Consider the following 21,404-nt stretch of genomic DNA (forward strand, 5'->3'; position numbering starts at 1 on the left):
AAAGACCCCAAGATGATCCAGATGTTGGAATTAGTTGATAAGGTCTCTTATGCAGCTATTATATATAAATATGTTCAAAGACACAAAGACAAAAAGGAAAATATTGTCATAATGAAAGACCAGATTGGAAACCTCAATGAAGAAATGGAAACTATAAAAACAATCAAATGGAAGTTCTAGAACTGGAAAAGTAAAATATCTTCAAAAACAAAAACAAAACAAAACAAAACTAAAAAACCAGATTCAGATGGTTCTAATAATAGATTGAAGACAAATTGTCAGTGAACTTGAAGCTGTATAAATAGAAAGTATCTAATCAAAGGAATACAGAAAAAGATTTTTTAAAAAAGGAATACTGCCTTAATGGCCTTTAGAACAAAATTAAGTGGTTTTAAATGTGTAATTGAAGTCCCTGAAGAAGAAGAGAGAGTGAATAAGGCAAAAGAAAATTATTTGAGGAATTTCTCAAAAATATCTCACATTTAATAAAAAGCATAAACTTGCGGATCCATGGGGCCCAGCAAATCCAAAACAGGATAAATGGAAAGAAAACCATACCTAGGTTGGCATATCTTTGTCAAAAGTGCTAAAGCCAAAGATAAAGAGAAGCTTTTAAAAGCAGAGAGAAAAATTTTACACTGCACAACAATGCCATAGATGATGGCTGACCTTGTGTCAGGACAATGAAGGCCAGATGACAAAGGAATGACATTTGTAAAATCCTGGTAGAAATATACCATCAACCCAGCATTCTGTGTGCAGCAAAAATATATTTCTAAAATGAAGATGAAAGAACATCAAGAGCTGCACTACAAGAAATGCTAAAGGAATTTCTTTAGGCTGAAGGAAAATGACATCAGATGCAAACTTGTATCAATAGAAGGAATGAAAAGTGCTGGAAATGGTAAATATGTAGATGAAAGATAAAAGGTTGTATATTTTAACTTTTAAGAATGTATATGGCTGCTTAAAGCAAACATTTTGCTATTAATAGAATTCATAAAACATATGACAACCATAGCACAAAGGACAGGAGAGTAACTAAAACTATTATGTTGCAAATTTTTTACATTATATGTAAAGTAGTACATTTTTTTTTGCATTTTTAAACAGCTTTATTGAGATGTACTTCACATAACATAAAATTCACTGATTTAAAGTGCACATTTCAATGGTTTTTAGTATATCCACAGTTTTGTAACCATCATCATGATATATTTTAAAACATTTTATTATTCCCCCAAAGAAACCCCTGTTCAATAGCAGTCACTCCCTATTCTGCCCCTTCTCACCTCCCTTTCATAGGTAAACAGTAATGTGCTTTCTGTCTCTATAGATTTAAAACATAGCATTTTGCTTCAAAAGGTACTTTTCTTACAATTAGAGTATACCATCATCATATGGCAGTGATATCTTTTTTTTTTAATCACCTCACACATTTATCATTTGTTTGTGTTGGGTATATTTGAAATCCTCTCTGCTAGCTAATTGAAATTATACAATAAATTGTTCATTATAGTCACCCTACACTGCTATAGAATACTAGATCTTAATACTTCTATATAGCTGTAATTTTATATTCATTAACGAACCTCTCACTACTCCCCCTCCCAACCCCCCATCCTCTGGCAATGACCATTCTACTTTCTACTTCTATGTGACCAACTCTCTTAGTTTCTGCATATAAGTGAGAACATGTGGTTATTCTCTTTCTGTGCTGGCTTATTTCACTTAACATAATGTCCTTCAGCTCATCCATTTTTCTGTGAATGATAGAATTTTATTTTATTTTTCTTTTTATGGCTGAATAGTATTTATTTGTGTATATACCACTTTTTAAAATCCATTATTGTGCTGATGGACATTTAGGTTGATTCCATATCTTGGCTATTGTAAATAGTGCTGTAATAAACATAGGCATGCAAATACTGATTTATTTTCCTTTGGATATATACCCAGTATTGGGATTGCTGGATCCCATGAACAGGATCCCCTTTCTCTGCATCCGCACCAGCATTTATTTTCTGTCTTTTTGATAATAGCCGTTCTAACTGGAATAAGATGATATCACATTGTGATTTTGATTGCATTTCCCTGATGATTAGTGTGATGTTGGGCATTTTTTCACAAACTTTTGGCCATTTGTATGTCTTTTAAGGAATGTCTATTCAGGTCATTTGTTCACTTTTAAATTGGATTTTTTTTTTTCTGTTATTTGACTTACTTGTACATTCTGGATATTAATTCCTTGTCAGATGCATAGTTTGCAAATGTTCTCCCATTATGCAGGTTATCTCTCCACTCTCCTGATTGTTTCTTCTGCTGTGTAGAAGCTTTTTGTTTGATATAAATCCCATGTTTATTTTTGCTTTTGTTGCCTGTGCTTTTGAGGTCTTCTCCATAAACTCTTTGCCCAGACCAATGTCCTGATACATTTCCCCTATGTTTTCTTCTAGTAGTTTCACAGTTTCAGGTCTTCCATTTAAGTCTTTAATCCATTTTGAGTTGATTTTTGTATATGGTGAAAGGTAAGGGTCTAGTTTCATTCTTCTGTATATGGACCTTCAGTTTTCTCAGCACCATTTATAGAAGAGACTGTTGTTTCCCCAGTGAATATTCTTGGTGGCTTTGTGGAAAATCTTTTTGCTGTAAATACTTGAACTCATTTCTGAGTTTTCTATTCTGTTCCTTTGTCTACATGTCTGTTTTAATGCCAGTACCATGCTGTTTTGGCTAGTATAGCTTTGTAGTATATTTTGAAGTCATTGATATAGTTTGGATATGTGTCCCCCAAAAGCCCATGTTGAAATCTGATCCCCAGTGTGCCAGTGTTGGGAACTGTTTGGGTCATGGCGGGCAGATCCCTCATGAATAGATTAACGTCTTCCCTGGAGGAGGGGGATAGTAAATGAGTTCTTGTTCAGTTAGTTCCTGCAAGAGCTAGTTGTTAAAAAGAAACTGGCATCACCCGCCTGCCTTCCTTCCTCTTGCCTTGTGATCTGCTTGCACCTACTGGCTGCCCTGCCATTATTCGCCATGAGTAGATGCAGCCTGAGACCCATGCTATTTGCAGCTGTCCCCAAATTGTGAGCCACCTCTTTTCTTCATAAATCACCTAGTCTTAGGTATTCTGTTGTTGCAACACAAAAATGGACTAATACAGTCAGGTAGTGTGATGTGTCCAGCTTTGTTTCTTTTGCACAGGATTGCATTGTGTGTTTGGGGTCTTTTGTATATTCATATAAATTTTAGAATTGTTTTCTTCTCTCTCTGTGAAAGATATCGTTGATGTTTGATAAGAATTGTATTGAATTTGTAGATTTCTTTTGGTAGTATGGTCATTTTGACAATATTAATTTTTCATATCTTTGCATCCTCTTTAATTTCTTTCATCAGTGTTTTTATAGTTTTTGTAGAAATCTTTCACCTCCTTGGTTAAATTTATGTCTATATATTCTGTTTTTTTGTAGCTTTTCTAAAGGGGTTGCTTTATTTCTCTTTCACCTTGCTCATTATTGATATATAGAAATGCTACTGATTTTTTTGTATGGTGATTTTGTATCCTGCAGATTTACTGAATTCATTGATCAGTTCTAAGAGTTTTTTTAGTGGAGCTTTTAGGGTTTTCTAATATAAGATCATGTGTGCAAACAAAGACAATTTGACTTCGTCCTTTCCAATTTGGATGCCCTTTATTGCTTTCTCTTGCCTAATTGCTCTCCTAAGACTACTATATTGAACAAGAATTTTGAGAGTGGGCATTCTTGTCCAGTTCTAGTTCTTAGAGCTTTTCAGTACGATATTAGCTGTTGATTTGTCATATATGGCCTTTATTGTTTTGAGGTATCTTTCTTCCATGCCCAGTTTGTTGAGGGTTTTTATCATGAAGTGATGTTAAATTTTGTTAAACGCTTTTTCTACATCAGTATTGATGGTTATATGGTTTTTGTCCTTCACTCTGTTGATGTCATATATCATGTTTATTGATTTGTATATGTTGAATCATCCTTGCATCCCTGATGTGAATCCTACATGATCATAGTGAATGATCTTTTTAATATGCTGCTGGATTTGGTTTGCTAGCATTTTGTTGACTCTTTATACATCTGTGTTCATCAGGAATATTGGTCTATAATTTGTGGTTGTTGTGTCCTTGTCTGGTTTTGATATCGGGGTAATGCTGGCTTTATAGAATGAGTTTGGAAGAATTCCCTCCTCTTCAATTTTCTGAAAGGGTTTGAGAAGAATTGGTATTAATTCTTTAAATGTTTGGTAGAATTCAGCAATAGAGCCATAGGTCCTAAGCCTTTCTTTGATGGGGAGACATTTTATTATTGATTTAATCTTACTACTCATAATTGGTCTGAAGTTTTTCTGTTTCTTCTTGGTTCAGTCTTGGGAGTTTATATGTGTCCAGGAATTTATCCATTTCCTCTGGGTTCTCCAATTTGTTGGTGTATAGTTGTTTGTAGTAATCTCTAATGATCATTTGTATTTCTGTGGTATCAGTTATAATGTCTCCTTTTGCATTCCCGATTTTATGTATTTGGGTATTTTCTTTTTTTGTCTTGGTTAATCTGGGTAATGGTTTGTTGATTTTGTTTATATTTTCAAAAAGCAACTTTTCATTTCATTGATCTTTAATATTGTTTTCCTAGTCTCAAATTTGGTTTACTTATGCTCTGATCTTTATTTTTTTATTCTATTAATTTTGGAATTGATTTGTTTTTGCATTTGTAGTTCCTTGAGTAAGTTGTTTATTTGATATTTTTCTAGTTTTTTGATGTAGGCTTTTATTGCTGTAAACTTTCCTCCTAACAATGATTTGTCTGTATTCCTTTGGTTGATATGTTGTGTTTCTGGTTTTGCTAATTACAAGAAATTTTTAAATTTTCTTTTTAATTTCTTCATAGACTTACTGGTTGTTCAGGAGAATCTTGTTTAATCTTTATGTATTTTTACAGTTTCAAAAATTCCTTTTGCTATTGATTTGTAGTTCTACTGTGGTCAGAGAAGATACTTGATGTGAGTTCAGACTTATAAGATTTGTTAAGACTTGATTTGTGGCCTAAAGTATGGTCAATCCTGGAGAATGTTCCCTTTGCTGATGAAAAGAGTGTGTATTCTGCAACTGTTGGATGAAATGTTCATGAATGTTCATAAGGTCAATTCGGTCTGTATTGCAGTTTAAAGTCAATGTTTCTTTGTTGATGTTCTGTCCAGATGATTTGTCTAATGATGAGAGTGTGGTATTGAAGTCTCAAACTATTATCATATTGGAGTTTATCTCTTTCTTTAGGTCTAGTAATTTTTGCTTTATCTATCTGGGTGCTTAACATTGGGTGCATGTACATTTACAATTGTTATATCCTCCTGCTTAACTGAACCCCTTTATCATTATATAATGACCTTTTGTTCTCTTTTTACAGTTTTTGATTTAAAGTCTGTTTTATCTACATGTAGCTACTCCTGCCTGTTCTTGGTTTTCGTTTGCATGGGATGTCTTTTTCCATCTCTTCACTTTCAGTCTGTGTGTGTCTTTACAGGTGAAATTAGTTTCTTATAGACAGTGTATAGTTGGAACTTATTTATTTTCACCCATTGAGTCATTCTGCATTTTTTAAATTGAGGAATTTAGTTCATTTACATTTAAGGTTATCGATAGATGAAAACTTACTCCTCTCACTTTCTTGATTGTTTTCTGATATATATCCTTAGTTTCTTTCTTCTTATTTATTATTGTGGTTTGGTAGTTTTCTGTAGTAATAAGGTTTGATTTCTTTTTCTTTCCCATTTGTGTATCTGCTTTACCAGTGCGTTTTATATATTCACATGTATTTATGATGGTAGTTATCCTTTTACTTCCAGATTTGGGATTTTTTTGAGCATTTCTTTAAGGCTGGCCTAGTGGTGATGAATTCCCTCAGTTTTTGCTCATCTGGGAAAGAATTTATTTTTTCTTCATTTCTGAAGGATAGCTTTGCCTGTGTATAGTTTGGCAATTATTGGCTAGCTTATTTTTCTTTCAACACTTTGAATATATCATTCTGTTCTCTCCTGGCCTGTATGATTTCTGCTGAGAAACCTGCTGTTAGTCTAATAGGAATTTCCTTATATGTGACCTGATGCTTTTCTCTTGCTGTGTTTAGAATTTTCTCTGTCTTTGCCTTTTGATAATTTGAGTATAATGTGCCTCAAAGAGGACCTTTTTTGGGTTGAATCTATTTGGGCACCTTTGAACTTCCTGGATTTCATTGTCTGTATTGCTCCCAAGACTTAGGATGTCTTTAGATATTATTTCACTTTTAGGCTTTCTGTGCCTTGTCTTTTGTCTCCTTTTCTGGATTTCCCATAATGCAAATATTTGTTCCTTAGTTGAGTCCCACAATTCCTATAGACCTTCTTTTTTGTTCTTATATCTTTTTTTTCCTCTGGCTGGGTAATTTCAAACAACTTACCTTCAAGTTCAGAGATTCTTTCTTCTGCTTGATCTAGTCTGCTATTGAAACTCTATTGTATTTTTAAATTTTGTTCATTGAATTCTTCAGCTGCAGGCTTCTGTTGGTTCTTTCATATGATATCTGTTGCCATTAAATTTCTCATTCATATCATGGATTGTTTTCCTGATTTCATTGAATTGTCTATTGTATTCTCTTGTATTTCATTGAGTTTTTAAAAATTTTATTATTGTGAATTCTCTTTTTTTTTTTTTTTTTGGCAGTTCATAGATTTCCTTTTTTTTGGTGTCTGTCATTGGAGTGTTATTGTGTTTCTCTGGTGGTGTCATATTTCCTTGCTTTTTAATGTTTCTCTTGTCTTTGAATTGATGTCTGTGCATTTGGTGGGACAATTGGTTCTTCCAAACTTTACAGAGTGGATTTCATAGAGTCATTCACCTATAGATGGGTTTTAGTGTGCCAACTGGGAAGGGTGTGGTGATTCTGGTTTTGTGTAGATGCACTGCTATAGTTTATAAGCAGCTTATTTAGCTGCAATCAATGTCAATGATAACCCTGTGTGTCCCAGTTATCTAGGCTATAGGAATTTGTGGCAGTGGCTGCAGTGGTGTAGATTGTTAAGATCTTCAGTGGCAAGAAGTTCTTTTGGGGTTGTTCTATTCTTGTTGTCCACACTATGGGGAAATGTCACCAAGGGGATCCCTGTTAATGTCAGGTATGACATTACGTACAAGCAGCTGCAGCAGCACTGGGTTCAACACGCAGATGCTTGGAGTGGCTGTGGAGCCTGGGTCCTAGGCTTAGGGTCTCATGGACCTCTTGTGACACCTAGATCTTAGGATGCAGGTTCACTGTCTGTGACAGGATTGGATTTAGATTGCCCACAGGATCAGGATCTGTGACTCTGAGGCACCCCCTGGCAGCCCAGGCTCAGCAGGCCAGTTTGTAGCTTGACTCTGACTCAAGCAGTTCAGTGTTTACTCTTAAATAGAGTGTGATAAATAATCTTAGTCTCATAATAAAAAACATGAGGCAGACCCAAACTGTGAGGGACATTCTACAAAATACCTGACTGGTACTCCTCAAAACTGTTGAGGTTATCAGAAACAAGGGAGGCCTGGGAAACTGTCATAAACCAGAGAAAAATAAGGAGATATGATGACTACATATAATATGATACCATGGGTGGAACCCTGAAGCAGAAAAAGGAAATTTTTAGAAAAACTAGTGAATTACCCATAATGTCTGGAGTTTAGTTGATAGTAATGAACCAATACTTGTTCCTTAGTTGTGACAAATTTACTGTGGTAATGTAAGATGTTAACAATCAGGGAAACTAGGTATGGAGCAAATGGGAACACTCTGTTTTATCTTTTTAATTTTCTGTAAATGTAAAACTATCCTTTAAAAAATTTTGGTTGTGCTACATTGATTATTAAAAAGTCCATTATTTAAAAGCAAAAAAAAGTAGATAGTGATAAGTTAGTGATACATATTTTCTCCCTAGAGCAACCACTGTAAAATAATGCAAGGAAGTATAGCCATCTTAGTTTGTGTGTGTTGCTACAGCAAAGTACCATAGACTGGGTGGCTTATGAAAAACATTTATTTCTTATAGTTCTGTAGGCTGGAAAGCCCAGGATCAAGGCACTGGCAGATTTAATGTCTGGTGGTATCCTGCTTCTGGTTCAAAGACATCTTCTCACTGTGTCCTCATATGGTGGGGGGGAGGGGGAAGAGAGCTCTCTGTGATATCTTTTACAGAGCACTAGTCCAATTAATGAAGAGTCCACTCTCATGACTGAATCACCTCCCCAAAGCCCCCTGCCTCTTAATACCACCACTTTGGGTGTTAGGATTTCAACATATAAATTTGTGGGAGGACATGAACATTTAGTTTTTAACAATAGCAAAAAAAAGCCAATAGGGTAATGAAATGAAATACTAAAAGAGCTTGATAAACTTTAAAGGAGGAGAAGAGGAACAAAAAGCAGAGATGAATATAAAACATATAGTAAAATGATAGATTTGAACCCAGTCATATCAACAATTACATTAAATGTTAATGAACTAATATTTTAATAAACAGACAGAGATTGTCAGTCTGGATTAAAGAATTCAAGAGCAAAGTATTTGATGCCTGTGAGAGACACACTTTATTTAATATAAAGACACAAGAAGTTGAAAATAAAAAGATGAAATAATGGTATACCGTATGTCATGCCAATAGTAGGCATAGGGAAGATGGAGAGACAATTTTTATAACACACAAAATGGATTTAAAGATAGGGAATCTTATCAGAGATCAAAATGGGCATTTCATAATGATAAGTGTCAATTCATCAGAAAGATATAGCATTCAAGAATATATTTTCACCTAATTAACTGAACTTCAAAATATATGAGACAAAAACATAATAAACTAAAATGAGAAACAGACAATTCCATGATCATGAGTGGAGGTTGTAATAATCCTCTTTCAACAGTGATAGAACTAATAAAAAACCTGTAATCTGATCAACACTATTAACTACATTTAACTTAAATGACGTAGATCACTATACCTGCAACTGTAAATTTTGTTGAAGGGCACATAGAATATTTACAAAGATAGACCATATGCTGTGTCATAAAACAAGTCTCTATACACTTCAAAAGATTGAAGTCTTACAGAGAGTATTTTCTGTCACTTCAACAGACTTAAATTATAAATAAGTAACCATAAGATATTTAGAAAAGCTCAAATATTTGGAAATTAAGCATCGCCTTTAATTATAATTCATGGGCCAAAGAAGAAATCACAAGGAAGATCAGAAATTATTTCAAGCTGAGTAATGATAGAAATAAAACATCAAAATTTGTGGGATGTGGCTAAAACAGTTTTTAGAGTTTTAAATTTATAGATTTAAATGTTTATTTTGGAAAAGAAGAAATGATCTCTGTTTTCATCTAGAAACTCAAAAAAAAAGGTGAGCAAATTAAATCCATAGAAAGTAGACAGAAGGAAATAATAAAGATAATAGAGATCAAAGAAATAGGAGACAAAGAGAAAAAAACAAATGGAGTCAAAGTTGACTCTTTGAAAATATTAATAAAATTGGTAAGCCCTTAGCAGGACTGACCACACACAAAATAGAGAGAAAATAAAATCCACTAAAGGCAGGAAAGGAGGAGACGTTATTAGTATAGATATTACAGACATTAAAAGGATAACAGGGGAATGTCATGGACAACTTCATGCCAATAAAATTGAAACTTAGGTGAAATGGGTAATATTTCTTATATATATATCAGGAAAATTGAATTTGTCATCAAAAATCCCCTAGAGAAAAATCCAGATCTGGAAGGTTTCACTGATATATTCCTGTCAAATCTTTCTGAAAGAAATATTACTAGTCTTTCACGAACTCTTCCAAAGAATAGACAAATGAAAACAATTCCCAAGTAATTTTTTAATACGAAATACTAACAAAGACTTTACAAGAAAAGAAAATTACAGATCAATATCCCTATTAATTTTGAAATAAAATTCTTAGTAAAATATTAGTAAATCTAATATAGTAATATATAAAAACCATATGACATCAAAAAAGTAGGATTTATCTTAGGAATGTAAGGTTGATTTTAAATTTGAAACTATCGGTGTAATTGACTATATCAAGTGATAAAGGAGAGAAATCATATAATCATCTTTAGTTGCAGAAAAGCATTTGATAAAATTCAACACTCATCTGTGATAAAAACTTTCAGTAAACTAGAAATGGAAGAGGATTTCCTCAATCTGGTGAAGAACATCTACAAAGTACCTACAGCTACCATCACACTTAATGATGAAATGCTGAGTGTTTTAAATATCAAGAACAATGTCTGCTCTTACCACTCCTATTTAACATTGTATTGAAGGTTCTAGCTAGTACAATAAGGGAAGAAAAAGAAATAAAGGTGTACAAATCAGAAAGAAATATTTAAAACTGTCTCTTTATAAATGACATGATTGTCTACATTGAAAATTGTAAGGTTTCTACATAGTCACTACTGTACTAGAAAGTGAATTTGGCAGAGTTGCAAGATACAACGTCAAAGATCAAAAATCCATTGTATTTCTATATACTAACAGCTACTAATTGAAAAGTGAATTTTTAAACACAATACCATTTATAGTAGCTTCAAAATCCTTAAAATAGAGGTAAACTTAAAGTATGTACAAGATGCATACATGAAAAAATACTAAGACCAATTAATGAAGACCTAATTAAACAAATATATACCATGTTCACTGACTGGATGTTTTAAAAGTATTAACACATCAAATTTTTCCAAATTGATCTCGAGATTCAGTCAATCCCCATCACAATTCCAGCAGTCTCTTTTTTGATAGACTTTGACATACTGCTTAAAAAATGTATATGACAGTTAAAGGACCTAAGAGTTTTGAAAAAGCAAATAAAACTGCAAGATTTAAGCTGCCTGATTCCACGATTTGTACTTTGGCTTTGTTGACCTCTCCGCTGGGTGCTTGTTTTTGTTTCATTATTATTTCCTTCTACTTTTTATTACTATTTTTATTTATGTTACTTGTTTAACTTGAGATGGAATGTTAGGTCATTAATTTTCAGTCTTTCTCGTGTACACACTTGAGTTTTATTAATTTCCCTTAAGCATTGCTGTAGCTTGTATCCTGTAAGTTTCAAAATATAGCAAATTAGCATTCTTTGATTTAATACTCTCCCGTATTTCTTAATTTCCAAACTTAAAGGGGCACATTATGTTTTTGTTATTGATTTCTAGAATAATTGCATTGTGATTAGAGAGCACACTTTGGTATGACTTTTGTACTTTGAAATTTATTGATATTCATTTTTTCATCCAATAGAGTCACTTTTTGTAAACATGCTTTATGTACCTGAAAATAATGCATATTCTACAGTTGTGGGGTGAAGTGTTCCATTAAGCCCAGATTACTAGTCACATTTTGAAAATTTGTGTATCTTTGTTGATTTTGTATCCTTATTGATTTTTTTGTGTCTTATTAATTACTTTGCTAAGATAGATGTGATTAAAATGTCACGATTGTGGATTTCTGTTCTTATTTGCAGTTCTGTCTTCTTTATTTCAATGCCATACTATTAGGTGTACATTATTTATAATATATGCCACTTTTTATTATAGAAGATGGAACTTCATATGTATACTTAATATGTATTTTATATATTTATATGTAATAGAAATTTTTATTAAAACAAATATAACCCCTTTTTCTCTAGTAGTGCTCCTTGTCTTAGAGCAGTTTTTCTGTTATAACTATACCATTTTTTTTTCTTTTTAAAAGATGACGGGTAAGGGGATCTTAACCCTTGACTTGGTGTTGTCAGCACCACGCTCAGCCAGTGAGCGAACCGGCCATCCCTATATAGGATCCGAACCCGCGGCCTTGGTGTTATCAGCACCACACTCTCCCGAGTGAGCCACGGGCTGGCCCTATACCATTTATTTTTTTCTTTTTTCTGTGTAGTGTTTGCATGGTATATCTTTTAACACATTTACTTTTCTTCTTTCTGTATCTTTTTGTTTTATTTATTTATTTTTGTATTTTTATGTTTTAAATGTCTCATAAATAGCGTATAGCTGGCGTTCATATTATTATATACTCTGACAGTCTTTGTCTTTTTTACTGTTACATTTGACCTTAGACTACATTATGTCATTTATCTCTTTTTAAAAATCTCCTTTATCTTTCATATCTAATTTATATACTATCACACTGTTATTGTTGTCATGTATTTTAATGAATTTTCTTCTAAGGATTTTATATTACCCAGGAGGAAGGAAATAATAGAGTGAACTGGGGAAAGAAAATAATTACTCAGAATATTTAGAATTGATGAAAGCCATGAATTCACAGATATAGGAGGAGAAATTTATACCAAGTAGGAAAAATTAAAAGAAATCCAACTAGGTACTTAGAGTAGCAAAATTACAGAATACCAGACACATAGAAATATTAAAGTAGCTAGAGAGAAATGAAAGATCACCAGTGAAGAAATGACAAGAGATTGACCCATGGACATCTCAACGAACAACAATGGAAGTCAGAAAATAGCAAGAAAATATTCACAAGTAATGAGAAGATAACTGCCAACCTTGAATTACATTCACATCATACCTATCTTGTGAGAATGTTGGAGAAATAAGGATAGTTTTTGATCAAAAAGTGAGAGAAATATATTTTTCCAGAACACTCAGGTGATTAAACAAAAACGATCCTATATATGGCCATAAAATTCAAAGGACTAAAGTCATACAGTATGTTCTCTAACCAATAGTTCTGTTATTCTAAAAGTTAGAACATACATTTGTATCAAATCCTAAAATTAATACCATTATTATGTTCATCATTATGCCAATATATTTCAGAAAAGTTAAAGTGAAATAGATTAACCAGAACAATCTCAAGAAGAAATAATTAGCTGGTTAGTCCTGGTAAAGAAATTGAATCAGTGATTTAAAATCTTTCAACAAAGCAAACTTCAGAGTCAGATAGTTTTAGACAGGAGTTGTATATGTAGAGAGTCTATGAGAATTTATAGATGAATTAATAGTTATTAAGTGTGTTGAATAAAGTTGTTCATTACACAGAATCATTACTAGTCTTAAACACCTGCAGTATACTATTAGAAAATGTAATTATAGCTGTGCAGCTTTTTAAAAAATTTTTATTTTTTAAAATTTTAACTTCTCGATATACGTTGTAGTTGATTTTCATGACCCTTTACCCATTCCTCTTTTCCCCCTCTCTTTTCCCCCTCTCCCCCACATCATATCTGTTCACTTGTCTTAAGTTTAAGGAATTGTTGTGATTGTTGTGTCTTCTTCCCCACCACACCCTTTATTTGTGTATTTATTTATTTATTTTTAGCTCCCACAAATAAGTGAGAACATGTGGTATTTCTCTTTCTGTGCCTGACTTGTTTCACTTAATATAATTTTCTCTAACTCCATCCATGTTGCTGCAAATAGTAGTATTTCATTCTGTTTTATAGCAGAGTAGAATTCCATTGTGTAGATATAGAAACAGTTTCCTTATCCATTCATCTGATGATGGACATATGGGCTAGTTCCAACTCTTGGCTATTGTAAATAATGCCGCAATAAACATCGGAGTACAGATCTCCCTTTGGCATGATGATTTCCATTCCTCTGGGTATATTCCCAGCAGTGGAATCATATGGTAGATCTATCTGTAATTGTTTGAGTAACCTCCATACCATTTTCCATAAAGGCTGCACCATTTTGCAGTCCCACCAACAGTGTATGAGAGTTACTTTTTCTCCACAACCTCTCCAGCACTTATCATTCTCAGTCTTTTGGATATAAGCCATCCTAACTGGAGTGAGATGGTATCTCACAGTAGTTTTGATTTGCATTTCCCGGATGCTGCGTAATTTTTGAGCATTTTTTCATGTGTCTGTTGGCCATTTGTATATATCTTCCTTTGAGAAATGCCTATTCAGCTCCTTTGCCCATTTTTTAATTGGGCTATTTGTTTTTTTGCTGTAAAGTTGTTCGAGTTCCTTATATATTCTGGATATTAATCTTTTGTCAGATGTATATTTTGCAGATATTTCCTCCCACTCTTTTGGTTGTCTTTTCACTCTGTTGATTGTTTCTTTTGCTGTGCAGAAGCTTTTTAGTTTGATATAATCCCATTTGTTTATTTTCCCTTTGGTTGCCTATGCTTTTAGGGTCATATTCATAAAGTCTGTGCCCAGTCCTATTTCCTGGAGTGTTTTCCCTATGTCTTCTTTAAGGAGTTTTATTGTTTCAGGGTGTATATTTAAGTCTTTAATCAGTTTTGAGTTGATTTTGGTATATGGTGAGAGGTATGGGTCAAGTTTCATTCTCCTACATATGAATGTCCAATTTTCCCAGCACCATTAACTGAAGAGGCAGTCTCTTCCCCAATGTGTAGTTTTGGTGCCTTTGTCGACTATCGGATGGCTGTAGGTGCATGGGTTGATTCTGGATTAGAAAATGTTTACAAAAGAAGTTGATATTATTGAGACAGAAAGTAGAACAGTGGTTACCAGAGACTGGGGAGAGAGGAAAGGAAAACAGGGAGAAGTTGGCTGATGGGTACAAAATTACAATTAGATATGAAGAATAAGTTCTGGAGTTCTATGCACAGTAGGGTGACTATGGTTACCATTTTAAATTTTATATGTTACATAATAGCTAGAGGAGAGGCTTTTGAATATTTTCACCACAAAGAAAAGGTAACTGCATGAGGTGATGAATACATTAACTAGTCTGACCTGATCATTGTACAACATACATATGTATCAAAACGTCAGATTGTACCCATTACGTATGTACAATTACAATGCATCAATTAAAATAAATTATAGAAAAAGTTAAAAAAAGAATATGCTTTTTCTTTGAATCATATGGGTTTTCTGTCCAACTGGAATAGTGTTCATACTGTAATAAGATGTATTGAACTGAGACTAACAATATAAATATTGTGAGGATTAAAATAAATATTTGGCTTCTTATATCTTGTTACTTGTCAAGGCTAAATACATATTTTAGGGGAAAAACAGATTTTGTGAAAAATATAACATATCTCACCATATGAAAAATGTAAAGAAAATGATCCACAAATGAAACAGAAAATGTAATCTTTTAATATTCACAAAAATCACAAAATGAATATGGAATATTTTCAAGTAATCTACAGCACTTACTGTTATTCATGTTATTTTCTTTACTTAAAGGTCAATAAATTAGAGTTAGAGCTAGAAAGTGCCAAGCAAAAATTTGAAGAAATGACTGGCAGCTATCAAAAGGAAATTGAGGACAAAAAGAAATCAGAAGAAAATCTTTTGGGAGAGGTGGGAAGAACTGAATGTGTTTAGAATTTATTATACTAAAATTTTGTATTCGTTTATTAGCATTTAAGAGAAAATTAACAAATATTCTTAATTTTAAAATTATTTTTAAAAATTCAGTAAATTTATATAGGGACAGTTAGTTTCTATAGAACCTAACAATATTTTTGTTATTCTAAGTATTTGAGTAGCATATAATTATTTTGAAATGATTAAATGATTAGTAGTGTTATACTGTCATCTCACTTGATAGAACACCCTAGAAAAACCAAAACAATAATTTATTTTCTACCTGGTTTTTCCAATTTTCTGGTGTTTGAGTTTTGCATTTTATATAAGGAGAGCATATGCTATTTACAGTTAAGTTAAATTATTTTCTTGTGCACTAATTTTAAGAAGCACTATTTATTTGATAGGTTGAGAAAGCAAAAGTAATAGCTGATGAAGCAGTAAAGTTACAGAAAGAAATTGATATACGATGTCAACATAAAATAGCTGAAATGGTAGCACTTATGGAAAAACATAAGGTAATTTTTTTCTTTTTATATAGTGAAAATTATTAATTGGTACCATATTTCTGTTCAAAAACTGGCAAAATCAAGATAGTATTCTGATTTGTCAGAGAAAATTATTCTCTATGCAATAGTGACTAATTGTAGCTGGAATATCCTTTATCCCCTGTTTCTCCAACTTTAGATCTTAACCATTCAAAGCTGAGCTTGTGTGTCATTTCCTTAAGGGCATCTCACCTTATCATCTATGAGGGATGGAAGTAATCACTCTTTTTCTGAATTTTCCTAGTAATCTCTTATAGCACTTTCCATCTTATATTTATTTAAATACCTACCCAGAGTATGTATCTCAATATTTGTATCCTATATGTGTATTTAACACATACTAGGCTAAACACATTTTTATCAAAGGAATAAATAAACGAAAGGCTTAATGTTTGCTGTGCTTGTGAGTGTCCTCTATTTTTTTAATTGTTGTTTTAGACTAATCCTTCTGTTAGGGAATTAAGCCTTACTCCCTTCAAGATTTGGAGTGGATATAAGCTATACCTGCCTGATCCTTTTAAAAATTGTTGCTAGGGGCTGGCCCGTGGCTCACTCAGGAGAGTACGGTGCTGATAACACCAAGGCCCCGGGTTCGGATCCCATATACGGATGGCCGGTTTGCTCACTGGCTGAGCGTGGTGCTCACAACACCAAGTCAAGGGTTAAGATCCCCTTACCGGTCATCTATAAAAAAAAAAAAAAAAAAAAAATTGTTGCTAGAATAGAACATTATTATGAGGTAACTGATGAGGATTAAAAAAAATAATTTAAACGACATTGTGAACTCATAGATTTAAAATCTAGTGCAGTTTTTATCCTTATTGATACTCATTTTTGTCCCACCTTTGGCCAGTGGGATCCTCAGGCAAGTCCTTTTGACTTGGCTCTTCTAATAGTCTCTTGTAGCTTTATTTTTGTTATGACAAAATTCTTAAGTCTTATTTTGTATTTCCTGTCCCAGATTTGGAATCAGCTACTTTTTCTAAGAAGTCCTGGTGTTTTCTAGCATATTTTTAAATGATGAAATTCAGTGTTTCCAATTAAAATGATTTATTTTTTGCTCTTGTGTAAGATTATTTTCAAGGCTGTTATCTGTTTCACTCTTTAAGTTGTTTGAATGAAAATATAATTTAAAAATTAAAAATATATATATCTACTCAAAGATATATATTACTGAATTTATAAACATCAGTTTCTTCAAATATTAAATATGTTAGGATACCAATCTTATTAAAATGTCTATTCAGTTTTAATATACTTAAAATGTTTTTTTTTAATTTAATATAGCACCAATATGATAAGATCGTTGAAGAAAGAGACTCAGAATTAGGACTTTATAAGAGCAAAGAACAAGAACAATCATCAGTGAAAGCATCTTTGGTGAGATACAGTACAAATAGCAGTAAAAGCCAGTTTTCATAATGTCAGCATGGCTGATAGTAAAGAATATTATTAAATAAAACTGATTTTTGATCTATAGAATCAGAATCTTAGATCTGAAAGGGGTGTTATAGATCTTCTAGTTAAGCGGTTTTCTAATTTATTTTTTGAAGTGGTGGAACAAACTAATTTTTCACATGAAATGTTATAAAAATCTAGTTAACAAATAAGTTTGGAGCTCTGAGACTGGGAGAGGAGGGGTGAGATAGATTGCAAGAACATGAGGAGAGATATACATAGTGTTAAATCATTCTTTACAGAAAAATTAAAAAAAAAACTTGTTTAAAAGAAATCTTTAGTTATGTTTAACTAGCAGCCTTCATGTCAGCCGATTTAAAAATATATATGTTTTATGAATGAATTTATTTCTCTATAGAACTAAATTTACTCAAAGCACTCAACTTTAATTGTCTTGTGAAAAATTTGGAAGCACTTATAAACAATATGTTTCTTGTTTCTTTAGGAGATTGAACTATCCAATGTCAAAAATGAACTTTCAACCATTAAGAAGCTACTTGAAATAGAAAGAGAAGAAAAAGTAGGTTTTGTGACATTATAGATAAAGTGATTGTAAGGTTTAGGTGCAGTTATTATAAATATGTTATATTAGAAAATAATTTGATAGATTTGGGTAACTAGGATGAAAAAATATAGTTTTTCCCTGTTAGCTTTTTTCCAGAAGTATCTGGTATATGCCCTCATTTAAATACTAAACACATATAAGTGGAATTTTAAAAATAGTCATGCCTTTAAATATACTGTATTTGAGAAATATTTCATATATTAAAATGCTTATTTATTTAGATGTGTTTTTTAGCTATCATGCTTCAGAAAAAAATGGCTTATATCTATATAGTGTTTTGCAGTTTACAAAGTAAATTAACTCATGCTTTAAAATGACAAATACTATTTATTTGTGTTACTTCAAAACCTGTTCGTGTAATGACACTGCATCAGCCTAGATAACATATACTTTCAGTTTCAAGCCTCCGTGATTTGTTCATTTTGTTTTCTGCATTTAATTCCTTTCATCCTTCTCCATCTGTGGAAAATCTCACACATCTTTTATCTGCAAATGTAAGCTTACTGTATATAAGTATTCTTATAGCACTTTGTTCTTACATAAATTTGTTATTTCACTCTGTGGGTCCCCTCTCTCCCAATTATATTGCAGACTCTTCCAGGGCTAGGATTTATCATTGTTTTTCCTTTATCTGAGCACAGGGATTAGAAATTTTTATATTTTCAATAAATGTTAAAGGAATGACTAAATACCTTTCCCTTCACCTGCAGTAGTAGCATTCATACTTACCTTTATCCTTACTGTTTCAGTAGAAGAGGAATTTTTCTTTGTCTTTACTTTTGATGTTCTTGATTAAAACCCTTAGCAATTTTCAGTTTTTACTTGTTAGCCAATAAACATGAAAAGACTTTCATCATCTTTAAAAAAAGCCTTGAAACTGACCACTCCTTAAGCTACTATACTATCTCTGTTCTCTTCTTAAGCATCAAACTTTTAGAAAGAGTAGCCTATAATACTATATAATTTTTCAACTCTCATCTACTCACCTATTAGAATTTAGCTATTGGCATAATCACTTTCTTGGCTTGGGTCACATTGAACTCCTTACTGATAAATATAATGGCTTCTTTTTTATTTGCATATCATGAAGAATTCAAGGCCACTGTTTCATAGTATTGTGTTTCTGATCATTTATCTATGAATACACACACATGTGCACACATGCACACACACAAATATGCCTGTATGTAGATATATTCAAAATTTGGGCTTGTGGTAGATTGTATTATTCAAAATAGATGCTGCTCTTTTTCCATGAGGTTCCTCTCAAAGGGAGAATTATATATTTCCACCTCACTGACTTCAGGTTTAGCTAAATGATTTGTTTTACACTATGGAATGTGAGCAAAAGTGACACTTCTGAGAAGAAGCTTTAAGAACCACCATATGTTTCTCCAAGCCTCTTTTTTCCTTTGGTCTTGGGGCTGACAATATTCCAGACAGAAGTTGCTCCTTCAGTGTAGATTCTTGGATATATACCCTGAAGTGGAATTGTTGGATCGTATGGTAACTGTATTATTAATTTTTTGAAGAGCCTCCATACTCTTCATTTGATATTTGACATTCCCACTGACAGTGCACAAGGATTCCAATTTCTCCACATCTTCTTCAACACTTGTTATTTTCTGTTCTTCTGACAGTGACCACCCTACTATGTGTGAAGTGATATCTCATTGTGGCTATGAGTTGCATTTCTGTTATGATTAGTGATATTGAGCATCTTTTAATATGGTATTGGCCATTTATATATCTTCTTTGGAGAATTAATTATTCAAGACCTTTGCCTATTTTGGAATCAGGTTTATAACAATTTTATTTGTGTGTATTTTGTCATTGAGTTATAGGAGTTGCTTATAGTTTCTAGATATTAACATTTTGTCAAAATGATATATATCTTAATGTTTTTGTCATCTTATTTTTTATCACATGTTAATACTTATTTTCTTTTTCTCTGAAGTGTGTGTATGTGTCTCACTTTGATTTGGAAAGTGTATGTAGTCTTTTTAATTATTTGATTTGTTACTGTTATATTTTTAAATAATATAACCAACACTTTCTTCCACCACATCTTTCCCTGCATATACAATTTTAATATTTTATTTTACATTGTCAAGATTTATAAAAATGTATATTCTATTCTTTAACCATGATTCTTGCATCTGTTTAACTTGAGCTTTGTATTTATATAGATTCAGCTCATCTTTCATGTGCAACTTTTTCTTACTTCTCAGTTTTGATCCCAGTCAATATAAAAATCCTCATTTTTACCTATAAGCCCATTGGTATGAGGAAACTGTTACCAGATGACAATCTTAACTTTCAATTAAAATAGGTTGAGGCTGGTTGGTTGGCTCAGTTCGTTAGAGTGCAGCCTTGTAACACCGAGGTCAAGGGTTTGGATCCCCATACCAGCCATCTGCCAAAAAAACCCCCAAAAAACAAACAAATGAAAAGTAGGATGGCTTTACAGGATTATGGTCAATCACCTTCCCTAAATCTTTCATAGTTTTTTTTTTTTTTTTTTTCTTTTTTTTTTTTTTTTTTTTTTTTTTTAATTTTATTTTGTCGATATACATTGTAGCTGATTAATGCTCCCCATCACCAAAACCTCCCTCCCTTCTCCCTCCCCCCTCCCCCCCAACAATGTCCTTTCTGTTTGCTTGTTGTATCAACTTCAAATAATTGTTGTTGTTATATCTTCTTCCCCCCCCCCCCGGTTTGTGTGTGTGTGTGTGTATGTGTGTGTGTGTGAATTTATATATTAATTTTTAGCTCCCTCCAATAAGTGAGAACATGTGGTATTTCTCTTTCTGTGCCTGACTTGTTTCACTTAATATAATTCTCTCAAGGTCCATCCATGTTGTTGCAAATGGCAGTATTTCATTCGTTTTTATAGCTGAGTAGTATTCCATTGTGTAGATGTACCACATTTTCCGTATCCACTCATCTGATGATGGGCATTTGGGCTGGTTCCAACTCTTGGCTATTGTAAAGAGTGCTGCGATGAACATTGGGGAACAGGTATACCTTCGACTTGATGATTTCCATTCCTCTGGGTATATTCCCAGCAGTGGGATGGCTGGGTCGTATGGTAGATCTATTTGCAATTGTTTAAGGAACCTCCATACCATTTTCCATAGAGGCTGCACCATTTTACAGTCCCACCAACAATGTATGAGAGTTCCTTTTTCTCCGCAGCCTCGCCAGCATTTATCGTTCATAGTCTTTTGGATTTTAGCCATCCTAACTGGGGTTAGATGGTATCTCAATGTGGTTTTTATTTGCATTTCCCGGATGCTGAGTGATGTTGAGCATCTTTTCATATGTCTGTTGGCCATTTGGATATCTTCCTTAGAGAAATGCCTACTTAGCTCTTTTGCCCATTTTTTAATTGGGTTGCTTGTTTTCTTCTTGTAAAGTTGTTTGAGTTCCTTATATATTCTGGATATTAATCCTTTGTCAGATGTATATTTTGCAA

At 32.8% G+C, this 21,404-nt stretch overlaps 1 protein-coding gene across 2 annotated transcripts in view; it reads left to right on the forward strand.

The window, feature by feature from the left end:
- The window catches only part of SYCP1 (synaptonemal complex protein 1), a 126,675-nt gene that overhangs the window by 69,516 nt on the left and 35,755 nt on the right, over positions 1-21,404 (forward strand). Inside the window, exons 23-26 of one of the 2 annotated variants that reach the window (XM_063106387.1) lie at positions 15,233-15,349; positions 15,763-15,873; positions 17,191-17,283; positions 17,807-17,881. In XM_063106387.1, coding sequence (XP_062962457.1) covers positions 15,233-15,349; positions 15,763-15,873; positions 17,191-17,283; positions 17,807-17,881 — 396 coding nt within the window. The remainder of the gene's footprint in view (positions 1-15,232; positions 15,350-15,762; positions 15,874-17,190; positions 17,284-17,806; positions 17,882-21,404) is intronic. The other variant, XM_063106388.1, reaches the window with a different exon arrangement.

The sequence above is a fragment of the Cynocephalus volans genome, chromosome 8 (genome assembly GCF_027409185.1).
Source record: "Cynocephalus volans isolate mCynVol1 chromosome 8, mCynVol1.pri, whole genome shotgun sequence".
Lineage (NCBI taxonomy): Eukaryota > Metazoa > Chordata > Mammalia > Dermoptera > Cynocephalidae > Cynocephalus > Cynocephalus volans.